The sequence below is a fragment of the Triturus cristatus genome, chromosome 12, assembly GCF_964204655.1.
Source record: "Triturus cristatus chromosome 12, aTriCri1.1, whole genome shotgun sequence".
Classification (NCBI taxonomy): Eukaryota; Metazoa; Chordata; class Amphibia; order Caudata; family Salamandridae; genus Triturus; species Triturus cristatus.
The window spans coordinates 195,506,326-195,530,750 of NC_140595.1; the positions used below are offsets into that span (position 1 = coordinate 195,506,326).

The following is a 24,425-nucleotide window of genomic DNA, read 5'->3' on the forward strand; positions in this document are numbered from 1 at the left end:
GAGTGGATTGAGTTCATGATGGGGGTGTCTTGGATCAAGAGCTGCTTCCAGTCAGAAAGTCAGTGGGTGTCGGTGGCGTGGGAGTTGGTGTTTGAAGTTGGTGGGTTGGGGGTCAAAGTTGCTGTAGATATATGCGATCTTCTGGTGGAAGTAGTATAATAGGGTGTGGCAGAGGGCTTGGGAGGGGTGGATTGTTTTTTCAGTGTCAGCTGGTTTCATTCTTCTTAGTCTCCCTGAGGTGGTGATGGTACTTGTTGAGGGCTGATCTGAATGAGCTGAGTTAGGAGGGGTTCTTGCTGGTGCCCCAGAGTCTCTCTAGTTTCTTGCAGTCGTATTTGAGGGTCAGTAGATCAGGAGTGAACTAGCTGGCGTGCTTTGCGGGCCTGTTTCAGGAGTTGTCATTCATGGGGGCGATGGTGTCTGCGGCAGAGGAGATCCAGTTCGAGAAGTTCTGGACTTTGAGGGCAAGGTTGTTGGAGGGTTCGAATGTTGCATGTTGTGTAAGGGTGCTTATCATGTATTATTGAATGATGTACAGATATGAAGATTTTGTATTTCTATAAACATTTTAATTAATGAAGAAATTCTAAATCTTAGTGATAGATGTGTCACAAATCTGGAAATCTTTTTGTGAAAACCTTGGGAATTAAAGTTTTAGAATTCCTCTTGTCAAAGGTCTGTTGAGGGACAGCCTTAAAGCTCCACCTGTTGGAAGTTTAGTCAGTGGCAGTTCTAGAACTCCACCTGTGACATTTTTGTATTAATTTTATGATGAGATAGCTGTAGAAATCCTCCTGTGGAGCTTCTAGAGGTCTTTCTGTGGGATTTAAAATAAGTTCAAAAACATAAGGCACTATATAGCAGTATTATTAAAAATCAGGAGAGCACACATTCTAGACTTCGTTATTGATGTTTTGAATTGCATTTCAAAACATTATGTATATTTTACTCTTGTAATTGAAATTTCTGCTTCATGTTTGGTTCTGATCAGTTGTAAAGCTTGAATACATGGTTCTGATCAATTGTAAAACTTAAATATATGCTTCTTTTTAATGTATTTAAAGTTGACATTCACATTTGTAGCCAAAACATTAATATATAGAACATTATAAATAATTCATATTAAGTTTACAGCATAAAATCCTTAAATAGCGTTTAACTATAGCATTGATACTTTGAAGTTAAACAGACACATATGAACTAGATGTTTCCATTGCTCTTTTCTAGGTAGGCCACCTTCACTTGGGGTGTGCAAAGGACATTGCAGTGACCCTAGAGTCTGATGTACCCATTACTCTGAACAAAGCTTTATTCAATTGCCAACTTGCAAGAATCTCATTCCCAATCCCAGCTGACCAGGTTCCAGATTGGGATGACCGCCTCAGAACAGTCAAATGGGTGGATTCCGGTAGGAGTTCTACAACTCAACTACCAATTAAGAAAAAGGTAGGTTGTGAGGCAGGGCTGAAGGCCACAATGTACTGACTTATTTTGCTTGTTCAAAACTATCAAGTGTTTAAATTCTGTTTGACTTCCAAATGTTGCATGTATTGTTTCTGAATATTTTAAACAAAGTTAACAAAAGTCAGAGCAATACCTTTATGGCTTCAAGAAGATGATCGAAGAAGGTGTAAAGGTTGATACTATGTAGTGTTTTCTGAAAAAGTGCCTCTGAATAAGCTTAAGGCATGTATCATCAACAACTATCACTTCCAACTATACACCTTTAGTTTAGGATCTTTCTAAAATGCCAAATAAGATGATATATCTGCCGGCAATTTGTTTTCTAAAACCTATGAGCCAAACTACTGAAGCCGGGCCTGGTGGCTTAGTGGACGAATGCGTCCACTTTAGGGGCCTATGTTTGACCTCATGGTCACAGGTTCAAATCCTGGTGTGTCCACTTAGCCTTTCATGCTTCTGAGGTCACCACCTGTGGCATTTTCTGGGGATAGATAAGCTCCCTTTGATGCTATCGGGCAAGGGGACTCTTATCAATAAATCTGGACGCCTTTCCATGGCGAGCATGGGCAGTGGGGTGGGAGTTGGGGTCCCGTTAAAAGTTGCCTTTATTATCCTAGGAGTGCACCCTGGTATTGTCTCAATTTTGCTGTTGTTTTGTGCTACCTTTGCAAAGCAACAATAAAACCAATTTTGAATGTAAATCCATGGGGGTATTGCAGTCCACAACACCTAGGCAATAGTTCGGTACCAGGGCATGTGCAGCCAAAACCACCACCACTACTGACAACCAGTTCTATTAAAAGCTACAACAAACATACCACCAACAGGGAGGTAAAAGTTGCTACAGGTAACAATATAGGCGTGGTAGCCAGAGAGGTCGAAGTAGAGGTACTTCCGGAAAGGGATCCTCCACCTCCAAGCAATTACTCTTCTCACATTCCTTCCAATCACACAACACTTGTCGGATACTACAGCATTTCCACCACCTATGGCCAGAAATAACATCAGACCAGTGTGTGCTGGTCATTGTTCATCACTGATACTGCATAGGATTTACATCCCACTCTCCAAACATTCATCCACACAAACAGACCCTCATCCGTCAACAACTGCATCTTCTCAAACGGAAGGTAAAAGTACTGCTTCTGAAAGGCGCCATAGAGCCAGTTCCAAAGCGGCACCAGGGCAGAAGGATATATTTGCTTTAATTTTTGATATCCAAAAAGACCGGGATGTTGAGGCTGATACTAGACCTTTGCCCTATCACCATTGCATTTTGTGAGAACTGTAGGCGGCTGGCTTAGTATATGGTGTAAACCTATTGGTATTACACCCTGCACAGAGTCCAGGCAACCCTTACTAATTGTGCCTGCTGCTTTTTAAACTTACAGTCCAACCTGTCAAAATAACCCTTTTGACAGTGGAAAAAGCTCCCTTTTCAAAATGCACAAGTCACCACTAAGTAGCACTCGTAGCCCACAAGGTAGGAAGTCTAGTATTTAAGAGTGGGACATGTAGAAATGTAATGTTGGCTTGTCTCTACAGCTATAAGCCCTCAAAAGCTATTTTCACTGTGGAAGGCTCTGGCTATCCTAAGAGAAAAACAGATTAATGTATTAATTCCTATTTGGAACAAGCTGGATACATTTTTCTGAAAACTATTTCTAAAATGTATTAAAAATCAAAATCTGAAAGAAACACGTTAGTGATAGATTCCTTACCTTAGAATTACCCCCAGGCATCAGACTGTATCCAGAAAGTTTTTGTCAGCAGTACCCCTGCGCGTCGGAAGGTTGCGTCGTAGTCGCTGAGATGACGTCGCGGCAGCTACTTAGACACTGCCCCCGCGCGCTGACATCAGTTCTTTCTTTTTCCACCCCAGCAAGCGCAGATCCGGAGAGCGGTACCGCCAGTCACTTTTTTACGCAGTTTTTCAAGGCCTTTTTGTCTCTGTTTTTCGAGTCAATCGACTCCTGGTGCAGTAGGGATGCCCGGCTTCAAGTCTTTCAGGAACTGCCATTCCATGATGCCGGTGACGGACCAGCACCGTGTTTGTCTTTATTGCCTGAGGCGTGACCACGACCCCAAGTCGTGCCCCAACTGCCGGGCCATGGCGCCGAAGACTTTGCGGGAGCGGTCCCGAAAGTTCCTTGAAGTCCGGCAGTCGGCTCCGTGCCGCTCAAGGTCCCGGTCCCGTGGGAGGTCGAAGGACCGGTCGCGGAGCCACCACCATCATTCGTTGGGATCAAAGTCTTCGCACTCTGGGTCAGGTAAGATGAAGCTTCACAAGAAGTCGAAGAAGCGTCATCGCTCTCCGGCTTCCCCTCGCCCGTCGAGCGACGCAGCTGAGGGTGGTGCCTCCCCGTGGCTCCGGCTGAGCCAACGCAATCGCTCTTGGCCTACCCTCTTTGAGCCGTCGGGCCCCACCGGTGCGCCTTTGGGTCCCGCGGGCCCGACTGGGGGTCCTCGCCCTTTTTACTGTCGGTGGCCCCGGCATCGCTGTCGGCTCCGGCACAGCGGGCCCACATGGATCCAGGCCTGGATCCCGGTCGATGCCGGTTGACCTTGTGACACCTCCACCGACGTTGACCCCCTCGCCCCCCCCGGCACCACCTCCAACGTCACCTGTGCCACCGCATGACGTCAACTCCGGTTTCAACCCGATGGGCCGATTCCGACGTCAATGGGACCTTTTCCTTTCCCAACACCCCACCCCTGAGAGCTTGGTTGTCCAAGCCTCTGCATCCTAGAGCGCATTCCCTACTGCCCCACTGGACAGGGAGTCCAAGAAACTGGAGCAGCTCGGTAAGAAGATGTTTTCTTCCGCCAGTTCAGGGCTGCGGGCTGAGAACATCGTATGCCTCTTGGGCTGTTATTCCCACTCTGTGTGGGATATGGTGGTACAAGTGCTGCCTCAGTGTCCAAAGGATGCCCGGACAGTGCTCTCTCAAGCTATTGCTGAAGGGAGAGATGCAGCAAAGTTCACAATTCGATGTGGCCTTGACACCGCCGACTTGCTGTGCAGGGCGATTTCCACGACAGTGGCACTCCGTCGCCATGCCTGGCTGAGGACTACTGGTTTCTCTGGGGATGTCCAGAACACCCTGATGGACATGCCCTTTGATGGCATTTGCCTTTTTTGGCAACAAGGCAGATAGTACGTTGGAGCGCTTTAAGGACTCGCGGGCTACGGTCAAGTCCCTGGGCCTTTTCGCCACGCGCCGTCCTCCGCCTTTTGCTTTTCACTCCTTTCGTGGCCAAGGAAGGGGCACCCAACACGTTCGTCTCAGAGCCACAGGCCTGCGCAGCAACAGTCTCAGCGCGGCCGTGGGACCCGCTGAGTCGGGTCAGGGGGCAGGTCAGTCCACCTCTACCCTGGCCACCACACCCTCTAAACCTTCCTAGTCCGGTTTTTCAGGTCCATCAAACGCCAGTGGGCGGCAGGATTCACCATCACCTGCCCCACTGGTGCACCATCACTACGGACAGGTGGGTTTTACAAATAGTCCGAAGGGGCTCCTCCCTCCCCTTCGAGACTACCCCTCCAGCCATGCCACCCCAGTACCACCACATGTCGGGGGATCACTTGACACTTCATCAACAGGAAGTTGCAGCCCTTTTGGCCAAGGGGGCCATCAAGCGCTTTCCTGCACCAGAAGTAGGACGTGGTTGTTATCCCCACTACATTCTGGTGCCCAAGAAGGACAAGGGCCTGCGTCGTATCTTGGACCTCAGGAACATCAATCGCTTCCTCCGGAAGGAGAAGTTCAAGATGTTAACTCTGGTTCAGGTCTTGTCTGCCCTTGACCCTGGAGACTGGATTGTAGCGTTGGACCTGCAGGACGCATATTTCCATATTCCCGTCCTGCTGGCTCACCGGCGTTACCTGCGGTTCACGGTAGGCCACGAGCACTTTCAGTTTACCGTGCTCCCCTTTGGCCTTACCAGCACCCCTCGGGTGTTCACGAAAGTGATAGTGGTGGTCGCAGCTCATCTGCGCAGATTAGGGGTTCCAGTCTTCCCCTATCTCGACGACTCGCTGTTGAAGGCGGGCTCGCCCCGGACAGTCGTCTCCCACCCTCAGACTACGGCTGACCTCCTGCATTTGCTGGGGTTCTCCATCAATGTGCCGAAGTCACACCTGATTCCCTCTCAGAAGCACCTCTTCATCGGAGCGGTTCTGGATACGACGCTCTTTTGGTCTGTCCTCACCAATGGCGAGTCTAGGATATTCAGGCTCTGATTCCGATCTTTCAGCCTCTATCCTGGGTTTTGGTCAGGATGACCCTGAGGCTGCTGGTCGATCATGGCCTCCTGCATCCTGCTGGTCGATCATGCCAAATGGCATATGCGGGCTCTGCGGTGGGCCTAGAAGTTCCAGTGGGCGCAGCATCAGGGGAACCTGTCTGATTACGTCCATATCTCGTAGGGCACTGCTCAACAATTGTAGTGGTGGCTCACGAACCGGCATTGGGTCAATGGCATATCCCTCTCCCTTCCCCAACCGGAGCACACAGTGGTGACGGATGCGTCCCTCCTGGAATGGGGCGGCCACATGGGAGAGGTGGAGATCAGAGGCCTCTGGTCTCCGGCGGAGTCCAGGCTCCATATCAACCTTCTGGAGCTCCGGGCTATCCGACTTGCACTGAAGGCATTCCTTCCCTCTGTCAAGGGGAGAGTAGTACAGGTGTTCACGAAACAACACCAACGCCATGTGGTACTGCAACAAACAGGGCGTGGTGGGGTAGTGGACCCTATGTCAGGAGGCTCTGCGTCTCTGGACATGGCTGGAACATCAGGGCATTTTCCTGGTGGTTCAACACCTGGTAGGTTCTCTGAACGCTAGGGCGGACGAACTCAGCCTCCGGTTCATGATGGATCACGAATAGTGTCTGCACTCGGATGTGGCGCAAGGTCTCTTTCAGCAGTGGGGAGAGCCTTGGTTAGATCTATTCGCCACTGAAGAGAACGCGCAATGTCAGCAGTTCTGCGCGTTGGAATTTCCAAGGCGGCACTCGCTAGGCGACGCTTTTCGTCGCAAGTGGATTTGCGGCCTGTTGTACGCCTTTCCGATCTATACCATTTCTGCCCAGAGTGCTGAAGAAGATCAGGCGCGACCGGGCTCAAGTCATTCTTGTAGCTGGGGACTGGGCTCGAAGAGTTTGGTATCCCGAGCTACTCAGTATGACCATCAATTCCCCGATCCGACTACCTCTTCGGGAGGATCTTCTGTCGCAGCAGCAGGGGACGGTCCCCCAACCAACCTGTCCAGTCTCCACCTCTTTGCGTGGAGATTGAGCGGCGGCAGTTGATTCCTTTCGACTTGCCTCCTGAAGTCTGTGATGTCATTCTGGCAGCCAGGCGTCCGTCCACTAAGTTGGTATACGCCTGCAGGTGGAAAAAGTTTGTGGCATGGTGTGAGAAGTTGGCCTGATGTATGATGTCACTAGTTCTAGTGTACACCTTATATCAGTCCAAATACCCTTATGGTGATTGGTTGTAAAGTCAACCTTATAGACCAGCTATCCTAGTGGTAGCATGGACAAGAGCAGTCTTAGGCTAAACTCTGAATGGCATGTGAAGCCAGCTGTGATACCATATATAATCCCTTGAATACCAAATGAAAGGACACCACAACAGATATATATAAAATAAAGTGTATTTATTCTAGTCAAACCCTCAGCACTCTTTATGAGATTAGAGGTAAGTACAACACAGTCTTATTTAAGCATACATTAAGTCACACAGGTAAGTAATACAGTTAGGCCCTAGGGGCCACGCAAACCATATACTAAGTAAGTGGTATAAGGACCACTGTCACGGAAATAGAATAGGCATAGGCCTAGGGAATCGCTGGGGCTACACTACACTAGCGTTAGTTAGGAAGTGGGAGGCCCACGGGATTCGTGTGCAGAGTGGAAACACTCACGCGTAATGCGTAAAAGTCACTAGCAATAGTACAGTTTAGAAAACGATAGATTTAGGACACTTCCGGAGCAGCTAGGAAGTCGAGACTGGAAAACTAGACACTAGGATAGTCACTATCCTGATGAGCACCGGAGTACCCAAGTTACCTAGCCCACAGGCTGCGGGTGCATAGGGGTGAAGTTGCGTCGGTTTTCGTCGTCGACTCCTATGGATGCCTGAAGAAAGATGCTGACAGGCAGTCAGTGAAGAGTGTCCGGTGGATCCCAAGGCTGGGATCAAGAAGAGAGGAGACCTGCAAGCAGAAGGGACAGAGTCAAGGTCACTAGCCAGTGACCACGTGGAACCAGGAAGGAACCAGGCGATGTCGTGAAGATTGCAGGTGAAGGTGAAGCTTGTCGCTGCAGCCAGGAGGACCAGGAAGCGTCGAGGACGACCAGGACCAGGAGGCGAGCTGTCCCACGAAGGCTCTTGCTGTCGGCGGCGTCGAAGTTGGACTAGGACTTACCAAGCCTTGGCAAGCGGAACCCACGAAGAACGGAGGACTTGCTTCTGGTGCAGACCAGGAAGGTCTGGGGTGCTTCTTCTTTGCAGAGAAGCGGTCTGGAGGAGCCAAACCAGCGCAGAAGATTTCAGGGTGCGTCGTCACAAAGGCCACTAGCCAGCGGGCAAGCAAACGGACAGACGCGGCAAGCAGGAAAATGCAGAAGGGCCCCACGCGGGACTCGTGGAGTGTGGGGGGCTGATCTTCGGTGCAGATGATGCTTGGGGTTGGGGCTTCTCAATCCCCGGTGCACAACTTCGAGGGTGCCTCAGAAGCTGCGCTTGAAGTTACTAGCCACTTTTCCCAGGTAGCCGGTCCCACGTCGCTCGCCGCCTCCACGGATCTCAGCTCTGCTGTGGATGTGGATCAGGGTCGGAGAAGTCTGGAAGTCAAGGCTCTGGTCGGGCTCTGCAGTCGGTTCCTCGTAGAACGTGGGCAAAGCAAAGGGTAGTCTCTTGATGGTGCCTGTTTGCACAGGGTAGCCACTCCTTGGCCACAAGGGAGATTCTTCAGTCTTCTTCTTTCGTCGAATGTCGAAGGTCCAGAGTTTCTGTTCAAGTTTGCAGGTTCAGGATAATCTAAAGTCTTGAGGCCCAACTCCCACTCTTATACTAATCTGGGGGGCAGGGATACCTGCTAGGTCACGCCTTATGGGTGAGACCTGGGAGGGGGTGGTTACACCCACTTCCATTTGTCCAGTTTCGCGCCAGAGCTGGGGCTGGAGTGCCCCAGCGCCGGTTTGAACTGGACTATGCAAGGAACACCTTGTGTGCCCCAGGCATGTCTCATTCCTTTCAGCCCACCCTGCCCCAATACACTAAAGGCTGTCTGGGGAGGTGCTAGCACCTCCCCAAGCAGGAAACCTATTGTCCAGGCCTCCCTGGCTGGGATCACTCCCAGCTGCAGGAGGTCAGACTTGTGTCGTGGCAGCAGCATCCATTTTGTGATGCTGAGGCTTTGGTCAGAGGCTAACAGTGAAGTATGATTTTAACATGTCTTTCCCTCTAGAAGGGGGGAATAATATCCTCATGTCCAGAAATGGCATGGGGGTATTATTCCACAGTGTTAGACACCTTACACGACATGTTTCGATAAAGCCAAACCATAGTTACCATAACCGTCTAAGATTATAAGGCACTTTAAGAGTATATGGTAGGCTATATCATAGAACAGCTATAAGGACTTGGTTCCGAAAGCTGCAGACAGGCTCAGCTCATGCTAGAGCACCATCTCACATGTTACCAAGCACTCTGCCTCCAGGATTGTTAAGGCCTGCCATAGGAGTGACTGATAGGTACACATGTGTCTATATGTAAGTTAGGTATAGGAATACTACACCTAAGCAAGGGGTGATTACACGACCTTGCCCCAGCTGAGTGATCAGCCAGTTGTGTCAAAATGGAAGGCCAGGCCCGGGGTGGCATAATACATGCTGCAGCCCCTGGTAGGCCTAGGGTACACCTATGCCCTGGGTACCTAGGGTACACTGTACAGGGGCCAATAAGGTGATCCTACCCAAATGGGTTATGCACCTAAAGTACATAGTATTAATTTAGAGAGAGAACAGCAGGGCTGTGGGTCTGATTAGCAGGCCCACAGCCACATCTAAGTCGAAAACCAGTAAAGCAAAAGCAAAAAGTGGGGGTGAACATAGAAAGCAGACCCTACTCTCCTACACATGGTGCACAGCAAAGGTTGTGGATCCCCTTTCTGCCTCTCTTTCTGAAGTCCTACTGTTCCTCTTTTCTTTGGCCCAGCAGGGTTCTGCTCTGGGCACTATCAAGGGCTACCTTTCTGCTCTTTCAGCCTTTCTTAGGCTTCCTGATCAGCCCTCTCTTTTCAAGTCCCCTATTGTTAATAGATTCCTCAAAGGCATTACTCATCTTTTCCCTCCTATTCCCTTCGTAATGCCACAGTGGGACTTGAACCTGGTTCTCACATATTTAATGTGCGCACCCTTTGAGCCTCTTCACAACTGTCCTCTTCGTCTGTTAACTTTGAAGACTGCTTTCCTGCTGGCCATCACCTCTTCTAGGAGAGTGAGTGAGCTCCAGGCTCTTTCTTGCAAACCTCCTTTTCTGTCTGTCTATCCGGACAAGGTTGTGCTCAGGACACGCCCATCCTTTCTGCTGAAGGTTGTTTCTGCCTTTCACATCGGGCAGACCATCACTTTGCCCACCTTCTTTCCACATCCTCTCAGAGAGGAAGAGTGGCTCCACCGTCTGGACCCAAAACGTGCGCTCCCATTTTACCTGAGTCGCACACAACAGTTCCGGGTGGATGACCAGCTCTTTGTTGGCTACGTTGGCGCCAAGAAAAGTCTGGCCGTACACAAGCGGACTATCTCCAGATGGGTCGTCTTGTGTATTTAAAGCCTGTTATTCTCTGGCAAAGAAGGAGCCTCCGTTTGGGGCTGCGCACCCATTCTACCAGGGCGACGGCTGCCACTACGGCGTTGGGACGTGGTGTCCCCTTACAAGACATCTGTCAGGCAGCTACGTGGGCTTCGCTGCACACTTTTACTAAGCACTATTGCCTGCCAGCCAAGTCCGGAGAGACGGCTTCTTTGGCCGTTCTGTTCTCCGGGACTTCCTGGTGTGATCTTGGTTCGCAGACCCACCACTTGGGTTGGTATTGCTGGGGTATCTATTCTAAGGTAAGGAATCTATCACTAACGTGTTTATTTCAGATGCATAAGTTACTTACCTTCGGTAACTATATATCTGTAAGAAACATTAGTTAGTGATAGATTCCTTACCGCCCCACCCATCCTCCCTGTTCTGCGAACTGATTTCTAGGGTTAAGGTCATCCCTTTCAGGGCCCTAGTTTCAATGCATCAGTGGTCAGTATCTTGCATGGCTCTTCGTTCCTGGCGCAGAAAGGTGTGTACAGAACGGACGTCAGCGCGTGAGGGCGGCGTCTAAGTAGCTGCCGCGACGTCATCTCGGCGACCAAGACGCCAACGTAGGACGCGGAGCCGCACGACGCCACCTTCCGATGTGCAGGGGTACTGCTGACACAAACTTTCCGGATCCAGTCTGACGCCTGGGGGTAAGGAATCTATCACTAACTAATGGTTCTAACAGATTTATTGTTACCGAAGGTAAGTAAAATGTGCTTCAGTGAAATTAGATTAATAATAAATATTTAGGAACAGTAACTTTTAGAAAGTTACCCTTTCCCTGTGTGAAACCGCTGGGGTCACTACCATCCACTGGCTAGTAAGTTCTACAAAAGTAGCACCTCACACACAGTTCAGCAATGCACTCTCTGGAGCTGTAGAAGAGGATTGGACCTGCTGCTTGAAACATGTTTAGAGACCTAAAGGGCTGGACTTGCTCCTACTTGTCCTCAGGTCAAACAGGAAGACCCCAAGAATCAGTTGTTTGCCCTCCTGTGTGGCTACAGGGCGTCAAAAGCTGCATGAGGCCTTTTTCTAGAATGACCAGTTGAAACTGGAAGTGGCCTGAATCCTCTTGGTAGCCTATGCTTGAGTGGGTTCTGACCCCCAAGTGCTGACCCCAAGGTTCTAAGATCCTTGGTGATGTCTTTAAGGACTGGTTCTGAAATAGTAGGACGTAGAAAAATGTTGTACTTACAGACTTCCAGAGGACCAAGACCAACCATCCAAGGAGTGACCTTGCTGGGCAAGAAAATCAGGTTAGACCCACTGTGAGCTTTTTGCCCCCTGAAAATCAGTTCAGGCGACCCTCACTGCAAGCCCATCTCACTTTGGTGTGACCTACGCAGATACAGTCTGGTGCCTTGCCCCGCTGGAGAAATTTGAGCTCCAAAAAAGAACTGAAGTCTGGAGGTAAACATTTTGACTGGGCAAAGGTGCCAAAAGTATCCAGCAAAAGAAAGGACTTCCCTGAGCGTGAAATTTCACTTTTCCCGCTCTGAGCATTTCCCCTCCAAAACCAATGGCTTCAGGGGTAGTGCACTCAAATCTTATTTGATTAAAAGGGCACTTCACCGGATGCAGCCTTCTGCCTTGCCCCACTGGAAGATTTTAACTTCCATTTCAGAGACTAAAGACAGAAGATTAAAACTTTGACTGGGACAAACTTGCTTGATGTACCGCTCTCCATTATGATGTGTCTTAATTTGTGTCCCGGTTCCTGTCATATGAACATTACTTTCTATTGTTGCTTTACTTGTTCTTGGTATTTTATTTTATTTTTTAAATAAAAATGTAAATCTCCTGTTCCCTTTATTAGACTTTTGTTGTTTTAGTGTCATTTTGTTCGTTATTTTTAACTATATTTTGATCAATTGGAGTGAGATTATTATTGTATTTTGATTTTGCCTTTGTAACTGGTTTGGTACTTCTAAACACTTTGCATGTTTTCGTTAAGTTAAGCCTGGCAGCTCAATGCAATAGCTACCACTGTTTGAGCTGAGGTTTAAATTATTGAAACCTTTGTCTGGACCAAATTACTTTATTACTTGCGGTGGCTACCATCCACCCCAATAAAGGAATAACTTTCTTACATGCTCCAACTCCCAGTGGAATAGAATGCAAAAATGACAAAAGCCACCTAGAAGGGTAGCATTAGATTTCTGAAAGAGAAAGTTATCGGTGACATTACAGTATATCTGGGAAATATACTGTATTTGAAGGGTCAGTGTTAAACAGCTTAATGTAACAACATGTTTGTTACTAAAAGTAATTAATATGTTTTTGCATTAAGGAAAGTATACCTTATCAGAAGAACAAGTTATACAGTTAATTTACATGTTTTCCAAAAACCATTGTTTCACTTCTAAAACTCTTCGAATGAGATGATTAGAAAGCATTTCTGTTAATGTATTGGTGATAAATCAATAGGGCCGGCTTTAGGGCAGTGCGACTGGTGCGGCCGCACTGGGTGCTGACCTGTGGAGGGGGCGCCGACCTCAGGGTTGGGAGCTGTGTTTAGCAATAATGTATGATTGGAGAGATGAGGGGCACTTATGCCTAGTAGTAGTGAGAGATTCCGAGGAGGCGTTCATGTGGTGTGGGGGTGCCAAAAATGATTCTCGCACTGGGCGCTACCAGCACTAAAGCCGGCCCTGATTAATCAACAACACAACAGCGCTTCTCAATTCAACTATAGTAAAACATGCATTTGTATATTTATCTCATGGTTATTATGTAGTGTTCTTGTGGTGCTTTAAAACTGTTTTCTATGTTAGGTGGTAGAAACAGATCCAGAACCTGCCCATACAGTCTATGATGGCAGTAGCCGGGAACTAGGACTTCACATCAGTGGAACAATTGATTATGCTCAGTTCACATGCAGAACGGAGAACGTGCAGTTCAAGGACACCCTGCTCTTCCAGACCAGAGTATATGAGTGAGTAACAATCTCTAATATATGTGCTAGCCATGGAGGGAAATCCTCTTCCAGACAATTATAAAAGTAAAAAAGAATTGAAAAAGTAAGAGAGAGCTTTGATTTCCATATCAAAGCATATATAATATAGATGTAGATGCACAGAGTGTATTTATCACAATTTTTGATTGTTGGATGGGACCAAGAATTTCTTGAGAAATCCCCATGAATAAGGTTTAGTATCCAGACACATGGGGAGCGTCCACTGGCCCTCCCTACAGTCTCTCAGCTGGAGCGCCTGGCTCTAACTTAGATTTTTGCCACTTAAGCCTTTACTCTGACCATTCTGGCCGCAGTCAAGAAATCAACCAACAGGTCCCAAAGAGAAGCTAGTGTTCAAGGTTTTATCTCTGGGCATTAGCCAAGGATATCAGCTGTCGCACCCACCATTCTTCAGCTATTTCACGCAGTCAGGAGTGCAGCTGGACACATCGATCATTTATTTATTGCAAGTGTGGCTTACAAGACTAGACCATTAGACTTCTTTTCGACCATGGGTAAAATTAATCAAGGTTATCATATTTAGACCAGTAAGAATCCCTGTTGTCACATGAGATCTTATTATTTCTCAGCTGATGCATAAGCTGTTCATCAAACTGGCTCTGTTGAATACAACCTTTCTGATAGCCATTGCATCCAGAGGATTACTCACATGGCTTTTGCTCCTCAAGTCATAATTCCTGTCCTTGTTAAATTAGCTTCTGGTGTAGGGCATACTTGACAATGATTGCTTATTCCCCACAAGTTTGGGAAACAATGTATACTTCCATCTATTATTATATTGTTACTAGTTATACTTAGGTGGTATCATTATTAAAAGGGAAGTAGCTGCCTGTTACAATCTCATCCTGTATCTTTTATTGCAGCTGCTTACAGAAAAGCTCACTATCATCCAAGATCCATGCAGATTCTCTGCCTAGAGCCAGGCTGACATGCATTGTTTTCTCTAGATATGTTTCTATCCAAGACATATGTCAGACTACTACCTGGTCCACCTTGCATTCATTGTAATTATATATTACAAAGTAGCGATCGCCACTGTGTGTTTATAGCTAGGAATGGGTTTCCTTAGGATATTGATTTTTAGGTTTGATAATAACTTTGACAACATTTAATGGATCTCCACAAAACTTTCCCCAAAAAATGTTCATCAACCTCAGTTCTTTCCTGGGAGGTTTGAGGCAGGGCTGAGAAAATGGGAGGGTCCCAAAACACATTTTCTGCAAAATCCAGTAGGAACTTTAGACAGTACTACAGCCAAAATGGCTGAATAGAATTACACCAAATTTGGCAGAAATCTTGATTGTGATCCAGAAAGTGTGTGTTTTGTGATTTCCTGTAAATTTGTTCAGTAGTTTTTGAGAAATGAAGGTTCAAAATGTATAGATATCTAGTGACTCAGTACTACTGCGGTACTGTGAGCTCAAAACACGAGATCTGGTTGGCTGGCTGCAACATAAGTAGAATGTTGCAGCCGCCATTTTAGAACTCAGTCCCTGTGTCCTAAAACAACAAACAAAAATAAGGAACAATGGGGCAGGATAGGGGTACCCTGAACCCTTGGTTCTTGTAGTGGAGTCCCAGAGGGACCGCCCCATCGACTTCCACTCTCTGGTCAAATGAAAAATAAATGTTTTGAGCTGTGCGTTGGTACTTCTGTTACCGTTGCACCATGAACAAAAAAAATAAAGTAGATCTTTGCAAGTCTATGAGTTTTCGTCAGTATTAAGATTTTGGCCACCAATGGGGGGTTGCACACCAAAAGCCGCAGGAGGTTACAGAGACTGGCTGTAGGTACATGGTAGGCCTCGTTGGGTATGCTAATAAAATAGGACTGTACGTTAAAAAAACAAACCTAGACATTCACTGCGAAAACCAAAGGTTGAAGCGACATCATAGGTGAAAATTTCACTTACAACGCTATATTCAAAATTGAAAAATTTACTGAAATTCACCATTTATAGTTAACTGAGTTAATTACAACTCACGCCCTCGACCTCCACTGCTTATGACCTCACATATTACATCACTCATGGCATATTGTGTGAAATGATTGATAACATCAGTGTGGCATCTGAAAAAACTGTATGGCAAAGCACAGCTATGTCTCTCATAGCCTACTTTTAGCACAACTAGCATGGGAATGGCACCGCCGACTAGGACCCGAAACACACCACAGATCTCATTTGGTACTGTTTAGAACCTAGTGAATAGGCTTGGAGTATAGATTGTTAGCTCAGTTCCAATAATTTTGGGGGTTTTGTGTTTTTACCTTTCTCATTTTTCTTTCTGACTGTTGCTTTCCTGTGGATGCATCATCATCCAGAGCAGTTTGTGTAATGAAACATCTGTTTACTGTTTGCTGGGAATATACTGTAATGACATTATATGTGCACTGACATTATGCATGACATGATATAACCCTATAACTTCACTTTCATGGTTGTTTGGTTCCACAAACATGCATTGCTAAAGGGCCATGATGTAATGCAATGTGTTGTAAAGGCATAAATCTCATAGAAACTTCTAGCTACAGATTCCTTACCTTTGAATTTCCCCAGGCATCAGACTGGATCCGGAAACTTCTGCGTGAGCAGTACCCCTGACCGTGATCAGGTGGCTCAGTTCTGTCCTGCTTGATGTTGTCTGCATCATTAGCGTCGGTTATGATGTTGTGGTCACCTATATCGTCGCAAACCAAGTGTGCAGATGTCAGTTCTTTTCTTTCTGCGCCAGTTAAGCACTGATCTGGAGAAGAGCTACCCCCTGTCTTTTTTGACAGGCCTGTTTTGACATTTTGTTGAGGATTTTCTTTTTTTCTTGTGTGTCGGCGAAGTCATTTAGACGTACAGGGTTCAAACCGTGTGGTGCTTGTCACCGCACCATGTCGGTAACCTACACCCTCCTCTTCTGCTTATGGTGCCTCGAGCGCGACCACGACATGAAGTTGTGCTCGGATTGCCGAGCCACGGCTCCAAAGGGAGTACAGGAGCGATCTATTAGGCTCCTTGTGGCCTGGCAGTCGACACCGTTGAGCACGACTCCTGGGCGATCCCGGTCCCGTTTGAGGAAGAGAAGGTCATGGGACCTCTCTAGGAGCCCTGAGTCCAATTCTTCCTCCCCGAAGTCCTCGGGATACTTGGTGAATAGGCACAAAGAGAAGACATCCAAACGGACTTCACCTCGCCTGTTGTCCGCCTACATGATTGGTAAGGAGCATCGAAGCTCTGGGCACAGTTCTGCTGAGCCTGGTCCAGGTTTGACTCCGCACCTCCCTCTATTTCCGGGAGCCGGAGCGATCCCCGCTCAAGTTGAGGAATTTTATGAGGGCATGCACTGCGTATTTGAGTGGGCTGACCCCTCTGGTGTGCCCTCTGGCCCTGTGGGGTCGAATGAGGCCCCACCAGGTTCTTTGCCATTATATCCGGGTCGACGCCGGTCGTGCTAATACTAGCTTCCCCGGCGTTGGAGCTGAAATCAATGCCTCTGAAGCCAGCCCCATCCTGATACCCGACCACTCTAAGTCGGATCAATGTTGCTCGACGTTGACTTTGGCGCTAGCAGAGCCCAGAGGTTCTACATCGTTGCCTGTGCATTTTGAGGAAGTTTCAGGGACGTATGAGGTTTTTGAGGGGTCTATGGACCCTTAAGAACAGCAACTAGATGTTCCTATGGAACAGTTGGACTGGTATGAGGATGTTGGAGAAACTAGTGGACTGGATACTTCTACAGATACTGGTATGCTCTCTCCACCTAGTCTGGCTATGGAGGAGGAGGCATCTTATGCCATGGGAGTGAGGAGGGCAGCAGAGGTTCTCGGCCTGGTGCTGCCCTCTGTGCTGGTCAGGACTAATCATCTGACCGAGGTGCTTCAACCTGGGGCTTCCACGTCCAAACCCCTGTTGCCCTTTAATGAAGGGCTAACAGATGTCCTTCTAGGTACGTGGTCCAAGCCCTGCACAGGAGTTCCTGAAACAGGACAATTGAACCCTGCCATCGCCCTACACTGGGTGATCTGAGGTTACTCAGCTAACACCCCACCCCTGAGAGCTTGATGGTTCAGGCTTCAACGTCCTATGATGCATTCCCTTCTGCTCCTCGGGATAAGGAATCCAAGAGACTGGACTCACCTGGGAAGTAGATGTTTTCTTTTACCAGCCTGGCATTGCGGTTGGTGAATACTGCATGTTTATTGAGTTGTTTCTTGCACACCCTTTGCGAAACAGTTGCACAAGTGTTGCCACAGGTCCTAAAGGAGGCCTGGGCCGTGCTCTCCCAGGCAGTGAAGGATGGGCGAAATGCAGCAAAATTCGCCATCAGGTGTGGTTTAGACAAAACTAACTCACTGGACAGAGTGGTTTCGTCGATGGTGGCCTTACGGCGCCACACTTGTCTGAGAACATATGGCTTCTCAGGTGATGTCCAGGCTAATCTTATGGACATGCTCTTTGACGGGACACGTCTATTTGGAGAGAAAGTGGGCTCTGCTTTGGAGCACTTCAAGGAATCTCATGCTATGACCAGATCTTTGGGCCTCTCTGTCACACCTCGTGGCCAGTCTAGCTTTTGCCCCTTTCATGGCATTGGAAGGGGTTTTCAACCATGTCAGCCATATCCCAGCCGCATTTCTGTGCAGACACCCCAAGTTGTGCAGCTGCAGCCTCCAAGCATTCCTAGTTTGTTTCTGCAAGGTCATGTTACTCCAGTCGGAGGGAGAATTCAACACCGTCTCCTCCAATGGAGGTCCATAACACCGAACGAATGGGTCTTGCATATCATTCAGTAAGGCTATACTTTACCTTTTCTTTCTTTTCCTCTTCCTTTACCGCCAGCTCAAGAACTGCTGTCGGAGGATCATCTATCATTACTCCAAGAGAAAGTTACAGTTCTCCTGTCCAAGGGAGCTGTTGAAAGGGATCTGATTTCAGAAGTAGGAACTGGTTGCTACGTCTGCTAATTAATGATACTAAAAAAGAGCAAAGGTTTGCGGCCCATTTTGGACATTCGGACCGTCAATGTCTTCCCCAAAAATGGAGAAATTCAAGATGCTCACATTGGCTCAGGTCTTGTCTGCCCTAGACCATGGAGACTGGCTGATAGCAGTGGACTTGCATGAGGCTTTGTTTGACATGCCCATCCTACCTGGCCACAGGCGTTATCTGCAGGTCAAGGTAGGCCACAAGCACTTTCAGTCACCATACTTCCATTTGGTATTACCAGTGCCTTGCGGGTGTTCACCAAGGTGATGATGGTGGTCGCAACTCATCTTCGCAGGTTAGGGGTGTAAGTCTTCCCCTATCTCAACAACTGGCTGTTGAAGGCGTCTTCAACCTAGGCTGTCGTCTCCCATCTCTAGACTATGGCGAACCTCCTGCATGCACTCGGGTTCTCTATAAACGTGCCGAAGTCATACCTGACTCCTTCTCAGACGCTTCTTTTCATCGGAGCTGTTCTGGACTCAGTGCAGTTTCGGGGTTAGCCTTCCGAACAATGAGTTCAGAATATTCAGGCTATGATGCTGTTGTTTCCGCCCCTATCCTGAATTTCGGTGAGAATGACTCTGAGGCTGGGACTCATGGCTTCCTGCATCCTGTTGGTAAATTATGTCAGGTGGTGCATGCAGGCTCTGCAGTGTTTCCAGTGGGCAACATCAGGGGAATCTCTCCGACAAGTTCCAGATCTCAGAGGTAACTCCAAAGGACCTGCAGTGGTCATTCACGAACCACGATTGGGTCAGAGGCAGACCCCTCACCCTTCCCCAACCAGATCTCACTGTAGTGACAGATGCCTCACTTCTGGGATAGGGCGGCCATCTGGGATAGGTGGAGATCAGGGGACACTAGTCTCTGACGGAGTCGAGGCTCCACGTTAATTTGTTTGAGCGATTCGCTTGGCATTGAAAGCTTTTCTTCCTTCTGTCAAGGTGAAGTTAGTGCAAGTGTTCACGGACAACACCAACGCCATGTGGTACTGCAACGGGCAGGGTGGGGTTCTGGGCTCTTTGTAAAGAGGTCCTGCGTCTCTGGTCATGGCTGGAACAGCAGGGTGTAACCCTGGTGGTTCAACACCTGGCAGGTTATCTGAAAGAGCTATACCCCGAAACTGGTTCCAGAATGCTTGTTTCCGGTCCAGGGAGAACCTAGCCTGGCAGTTCGGGCTGGACTATTTCCGTGAAGAACTGAGTCAAGACTGAGTTGCATATGGCTAGGCCCATTCTGGGGTGGCATAGTGACCAAAAGAATGATGGCTTAAACCCAGCTCTATGACTGGGGATGAGTGGTTGAAAGGTTCCAGCACTCCGTCCATCATCTTGTGTTAGCTAGGTTATCTGAACACCAGGGCGGACAAATTTAGCCTTAAATGCCTAGCGGATCATGAATGGGGTCTCCAGTCGGAGGTGGCGCAAGGTCTCTTTCAGCAATGGGAAGAGCATTGATTAGATCTGTTCGCCACCAAAGAGAATGCACAATGTCAGCAGTTTTGCACGCTGGAGTTCCCAAGGCGTCTATTGTTCGGCCACGCTTTTCATCTTGAGTGGAGCTCAGGCCTCCTGTAAACCTTTCTGCCCATACCACTTCTGCCCAGAGTTGTCAAGAAGATCAGGAACAACTGGGCCCAAGTCATTCTTGTGGCTTAGGAGTGGGCACAGAGACTCTGGTATCCAGAGCTTTTTCAAATGAGCATCGATCCTCTGATTAGGTTGCCCCTTTGAGAAGATCTTCTGTCGCAGCAGCAGGGGAAGTTCCTCCACCCGAACCTGTCAACTCTCTGCTTCCTTGCATGCAGATTGAGCAGCAACTGTTGATAGCTTTTCACCTTCCTCCCAAAGAATATCATTTTATCTTGGCAGCCAGGTGTCCCTCCACTAAGACGGTATACTCCTGCCGTTGGCAAAAATAATCTAAATATTGTACAAAAAGGTCTTTTGACCCTCATTCTGCTATTCTGTCTGATATTCTTCTTTTTATTCTTATCCTTGCCCAGCAGGACTCTGCTTTGGGTACTTTTAAGGGTTATCATTCTGCTCTGTCCGCTTTCTTGCGGTTGCCGGACCAACCCTCTTTATTCAAGTTCCCTATTGTAAATAGGTTCTTAAAAGTGCTAGTAATTACCAACTTAGAGTTACAATTGTGTGAAAAGGACATATCAGATACTGAGTTGGGACATAACATACGCCTTAATCAGCGGGAACTAGGAGACTTGGAGAAGGAGGCAGCTTGGATCATGTGGTGGCCACACAGAGGCGCCAATACGATCTGGGCGATAAGGCTAATAAATTAATAGCATGGTTACAGAAGAGGGACAGAGACTTAAGCTGGGTGCTGGAGACTCAGACGGCATCACATGTTGGTCCGGATCAGAAATAGCTGAGACCTTCGCAACATATTATGAAGAAATATGCCAGTCACCACTGAAAGACTGGGGAAGATTGGACTGATTTACTTAGTGATATTTCTTTGTCTGAGCTATCTGGAGACGATAGAGAAGCTATTGATAGTGACTTAACAAGGGAGGAGATCATAGGGGCCATTCGTGACTTGCAGTCCGGAAGGACACCAGGTCCAAATGGACTGCCCTCCAAATTTTATAAATGTGTAGCAGACACAATAGATCAACCAATGCTGAATATGTTCCAAGCATCAAAGGAGGAGGGACGGCTACCAGAAGATTTAAGAATGGCCACCATAGTGGTTATACCAAAGAAGGGTAGACCCTCTGAGCTATGTAGCTCATACAGACCCATTTCCCTCCTGAACTTCGAAGGAAAGGTACTAGCTAAGGTGCTGGCTAATAGACTGCATCCTATTATCTCCACATTATTCATCCAGACCAATCGGGTTCATGCCACAAAGGAGCACCAGGCTAAATCTCCGACACCTATATGGCGTCATGTCCATAACAGGGTCCCAATCAGCCGAAGCCACAGAAGTGCTGTCATTGGATGCCCGTATGGCGTTCAACAGCATTGAATGGTCATACTTATTTGTGGTACTTCCAGACTCGGTTTTGGCCCAAAGTTTTGCGCCTGACTATGGTTGCTATATTCTTTTTTTTTTTTTTTAACTCTTTATTTAGTATTTATTCCTCAAAATACAGTAGTGCAACACACTTGTCCATATACGGAGTCATCTTAATATCATCATTCTGCTTGACATCGTACACTTGAGACTATTACATGTTCATAGTAACCCTTCCCCCTGATGGGCCCCCCCGGTCACCGAACAGCCCATTATTAAACCTGGGCCCTCCGGCCAGACCCATTCCACGATTCCATTCAGTATGCGGCATGCCCCTGGACACGTCTAACTGTACAACTCTTTGAAGGCCAGTAGTGGTCATGTGCATCCCCTCCTCCTATCCCCCCCCCACCCCCACACCCCCCTCTCGGGGGGAGACCGCGCCCCATCCGTCCCCAGGAGTGCCGGCGTTGAGGTGTTGTGTTAGTGCAGGGGAGTGGTTTGAAAGGGAAACGCCACAGGCAACGAGCAGTTACCCCCCAGGAAAGACTTTATCCCAGCAGCATCGCTATAGGAATGGACAGATAGCATGTGATTCTATCCCTGAAAGGCGCCCACGAGGCACATCCCTCCCGGTGAAAGCAGACAGTAGGGGAGCTATCCCTCAGTGGCAGCAGAGGGCGATTGCCGGTCGCCGTGCGCAGCGAGGTACTGTGTCAGGGGTCCCCAAATGTCAGGGGGGCGGGACGCGGGTGGAAGCAGCTCGGAGTACAAACGGACTTTTTCCTGACAGGTGAGCAAATCCCGCAGACATTCCTTGAACTTGGGGCTTCTCCCCCCTCCCCATCGACACGCTATACGGCGCTTGGCAAGCAATAATGCACTAGTAACAAAGCGACGATCTGACTTAGGTATGTCTCGGGTGTACCCCAGTAATGCCTGTAAACGAGAGGGCTGTAGTGGGGACCCCAGCATTTCCCCCAGGGCCGCATAGACCTGGCTCCAATATTCATCTATGCTCGGGCAGGTCCAGGCCAGGTGTAGGAAATCCGATCTAGGAGAGTGGCACCTGTCACAGCGGTCATTATCGCGAAGATTAAACCTGTACATCTGAGCCGGAGTGCAGTAGAGGCGATGCAGGAACTTGTAATGGATAACGCGAAACCTACTACTATGGTTGCTATATTCTGACCCGTCTGCAAAAGTTCGGGTAAATGGATCAGTATCCAGGCCCATTATGCTATATAGGGGCACAAGACAGGGCAGCCCCCTCTCCCCTATCATTTTTGCAATGGCACTTGAACCACTTGCAGCATGGGTGCGCAGGGACCCTCTTGTATACGGCATAGACATTGGGGGAGGCTGGGAGGGACAAATTTCCTTATATGCGGACAATAGTCTACTGTATGTATACAAACCTCACCAGACATTCCATAGACTTATACATATCTTTCGAAGTTTTGGCAGCTACTCGGGCTACCAGATTAATTGGGACAAGTTGTTAATTTTTCTCTTAGCTGGAGAGATCCTGCCTCTCACATCTGTCTGTACAGCCCTGACACAAAAAGTCAAATTCAAGTATTTAGGGATCTGGATAACTAAGTTGGAGAGAGAATTTCTGGCTCTGAACCTATATTGTCAATTGGAGAGGCTGTGAGGGGATGTGTGCCATTGGAGGTGACTCCCAGTTACACTCATAAGTCAAGCTGTATTTTTCAAAATGATGGCCCTTCCGATACTTTTATACGTGGTTTAGAACACCCCATACCAGATTCCGGCCGCGTTCTTTCGAGTGATTGATGGGGAGTTGCGTACCCTTTTATCGGAAGGGTGTAGCACGCAAATTGCGTTGCGTAAGTTACAAAGGGGAATATATGAAGGGGGGTAGCGGTCCCAGATGTTAGGAGCTACTACCTTGCATTCCAGCTCATAAATATTAATGACCGGGTCTTTACAACCCAGACAGAACTAGCATACCGGGTAGACCACCACTCTATGGGAAATGGAGGGTACCTGGCTGTATTGTATCGTAAAGATCATACAAAAACACTCCATATACATACACAGATGGTTGCACAAACATGGTGAGCGGCCACAAAACTAGTAGGGTGGGAGGCCAAACTGACTGAACAAGCCCCCCTCTGGGACTGTGATTGGCTGGGTGAAGTGAGGAGGCTCCGGGGCTTTCATAAGTGGGGCCTCATTGGGATAGATTGCCTAGGGGAGCTCTGGCCAAAGGGGACAATGGTTAAATTCGAAGATTTGCAAACAGAATTTCAGATGGCTGACAGAGAACGGTTTAGATATCTGCAGCTGAAACATGCCCTGAGATGCCACGTACCGGAAGGAGAACAGTTACCCAACTGGTCCCTGATAAAAGATAGACTACTCCTTGACCCATTAACAGACAAGGCTATCTTATTTTTTTATATATATATATGTATATATATAAACTTTTTATTATTCCAAAGAAAACATAAAGCAGCAATAAGCAGTATATGAAGGTCACAGTAAACATATACCTGTCCTGAATTGGTTGGTATTCGGGAACCACAGTACACATCCCCATGTACAATCACGTTGGCAATATCAGATATGTCCACTAGTTAGAATACAGCATTAGACCAAAGTTACGGTATATATATACATGGCACGTGCTGGTCAGTGTACAGGTAATCAAATTACTCATCCCCGTGCAAAGTCATATTCTCAATATCAGATATGTCCATTAGTTTGAGTCGCAATTCAACTGTCAGAGATAGGTGTATATCTCCTCTGTATCTGTTCCATCCACCCCATTTGCCATCCCATTTTCTGGGGCAGCCCCTGTACAGACAAGGCTATCTTGTTAACATATCGGAAGATAATGAATAATTTACCAGATCCTTTAGGCCCCTTGAGGGAAACATGGGAAACAGACTTAGGCCTATTAAAAGATGACGATTGGGCTGAAGCCATATAGAGTCCTAGGGAAAATGCTATACATACGCGGTTCTGATTAATTCAACTTAGGATCCTACATAGTACATACACTTCTCGGACGCTCCAGCACAAAATAGGCCGATGTGACTCAGGCCAATGTGCCAGGGGCTGTGGAAATGAGCTCCTTTTTTCATATTCTTTGGGCATGTCCCAAAATTCAAAGATACTGGACT

At 47.8% G+C, this 24,425-nt stretch overlaps 1 protein-coding gene across 1 annotated transcript in view; it reads left to right on the plus strand.

Annotated features, from left to right (window-relative positions):
* Positions 1–24,425, plus strand: part of HYDIN (HYDIN axonemal central pair apparatus protein) — a 2,467,744-nt gene that overhangs the window by 2,021,944 nt on the left and 421,375 nt on the right. The window contains exons 66-67 of the mRNA XM_085640020.1: positions 1,228–1,446; positions 13,113–13,273. Of these exons, the coding sequence (XP_085496146.1) occupies positions 1,228–1,446; positions 13,113–13,273 (380 nt within the window). The remainder of the gene's footprint in view (positions 1–1,227; positions 1,447–13,112; positions 13,274–24,425) is intronic.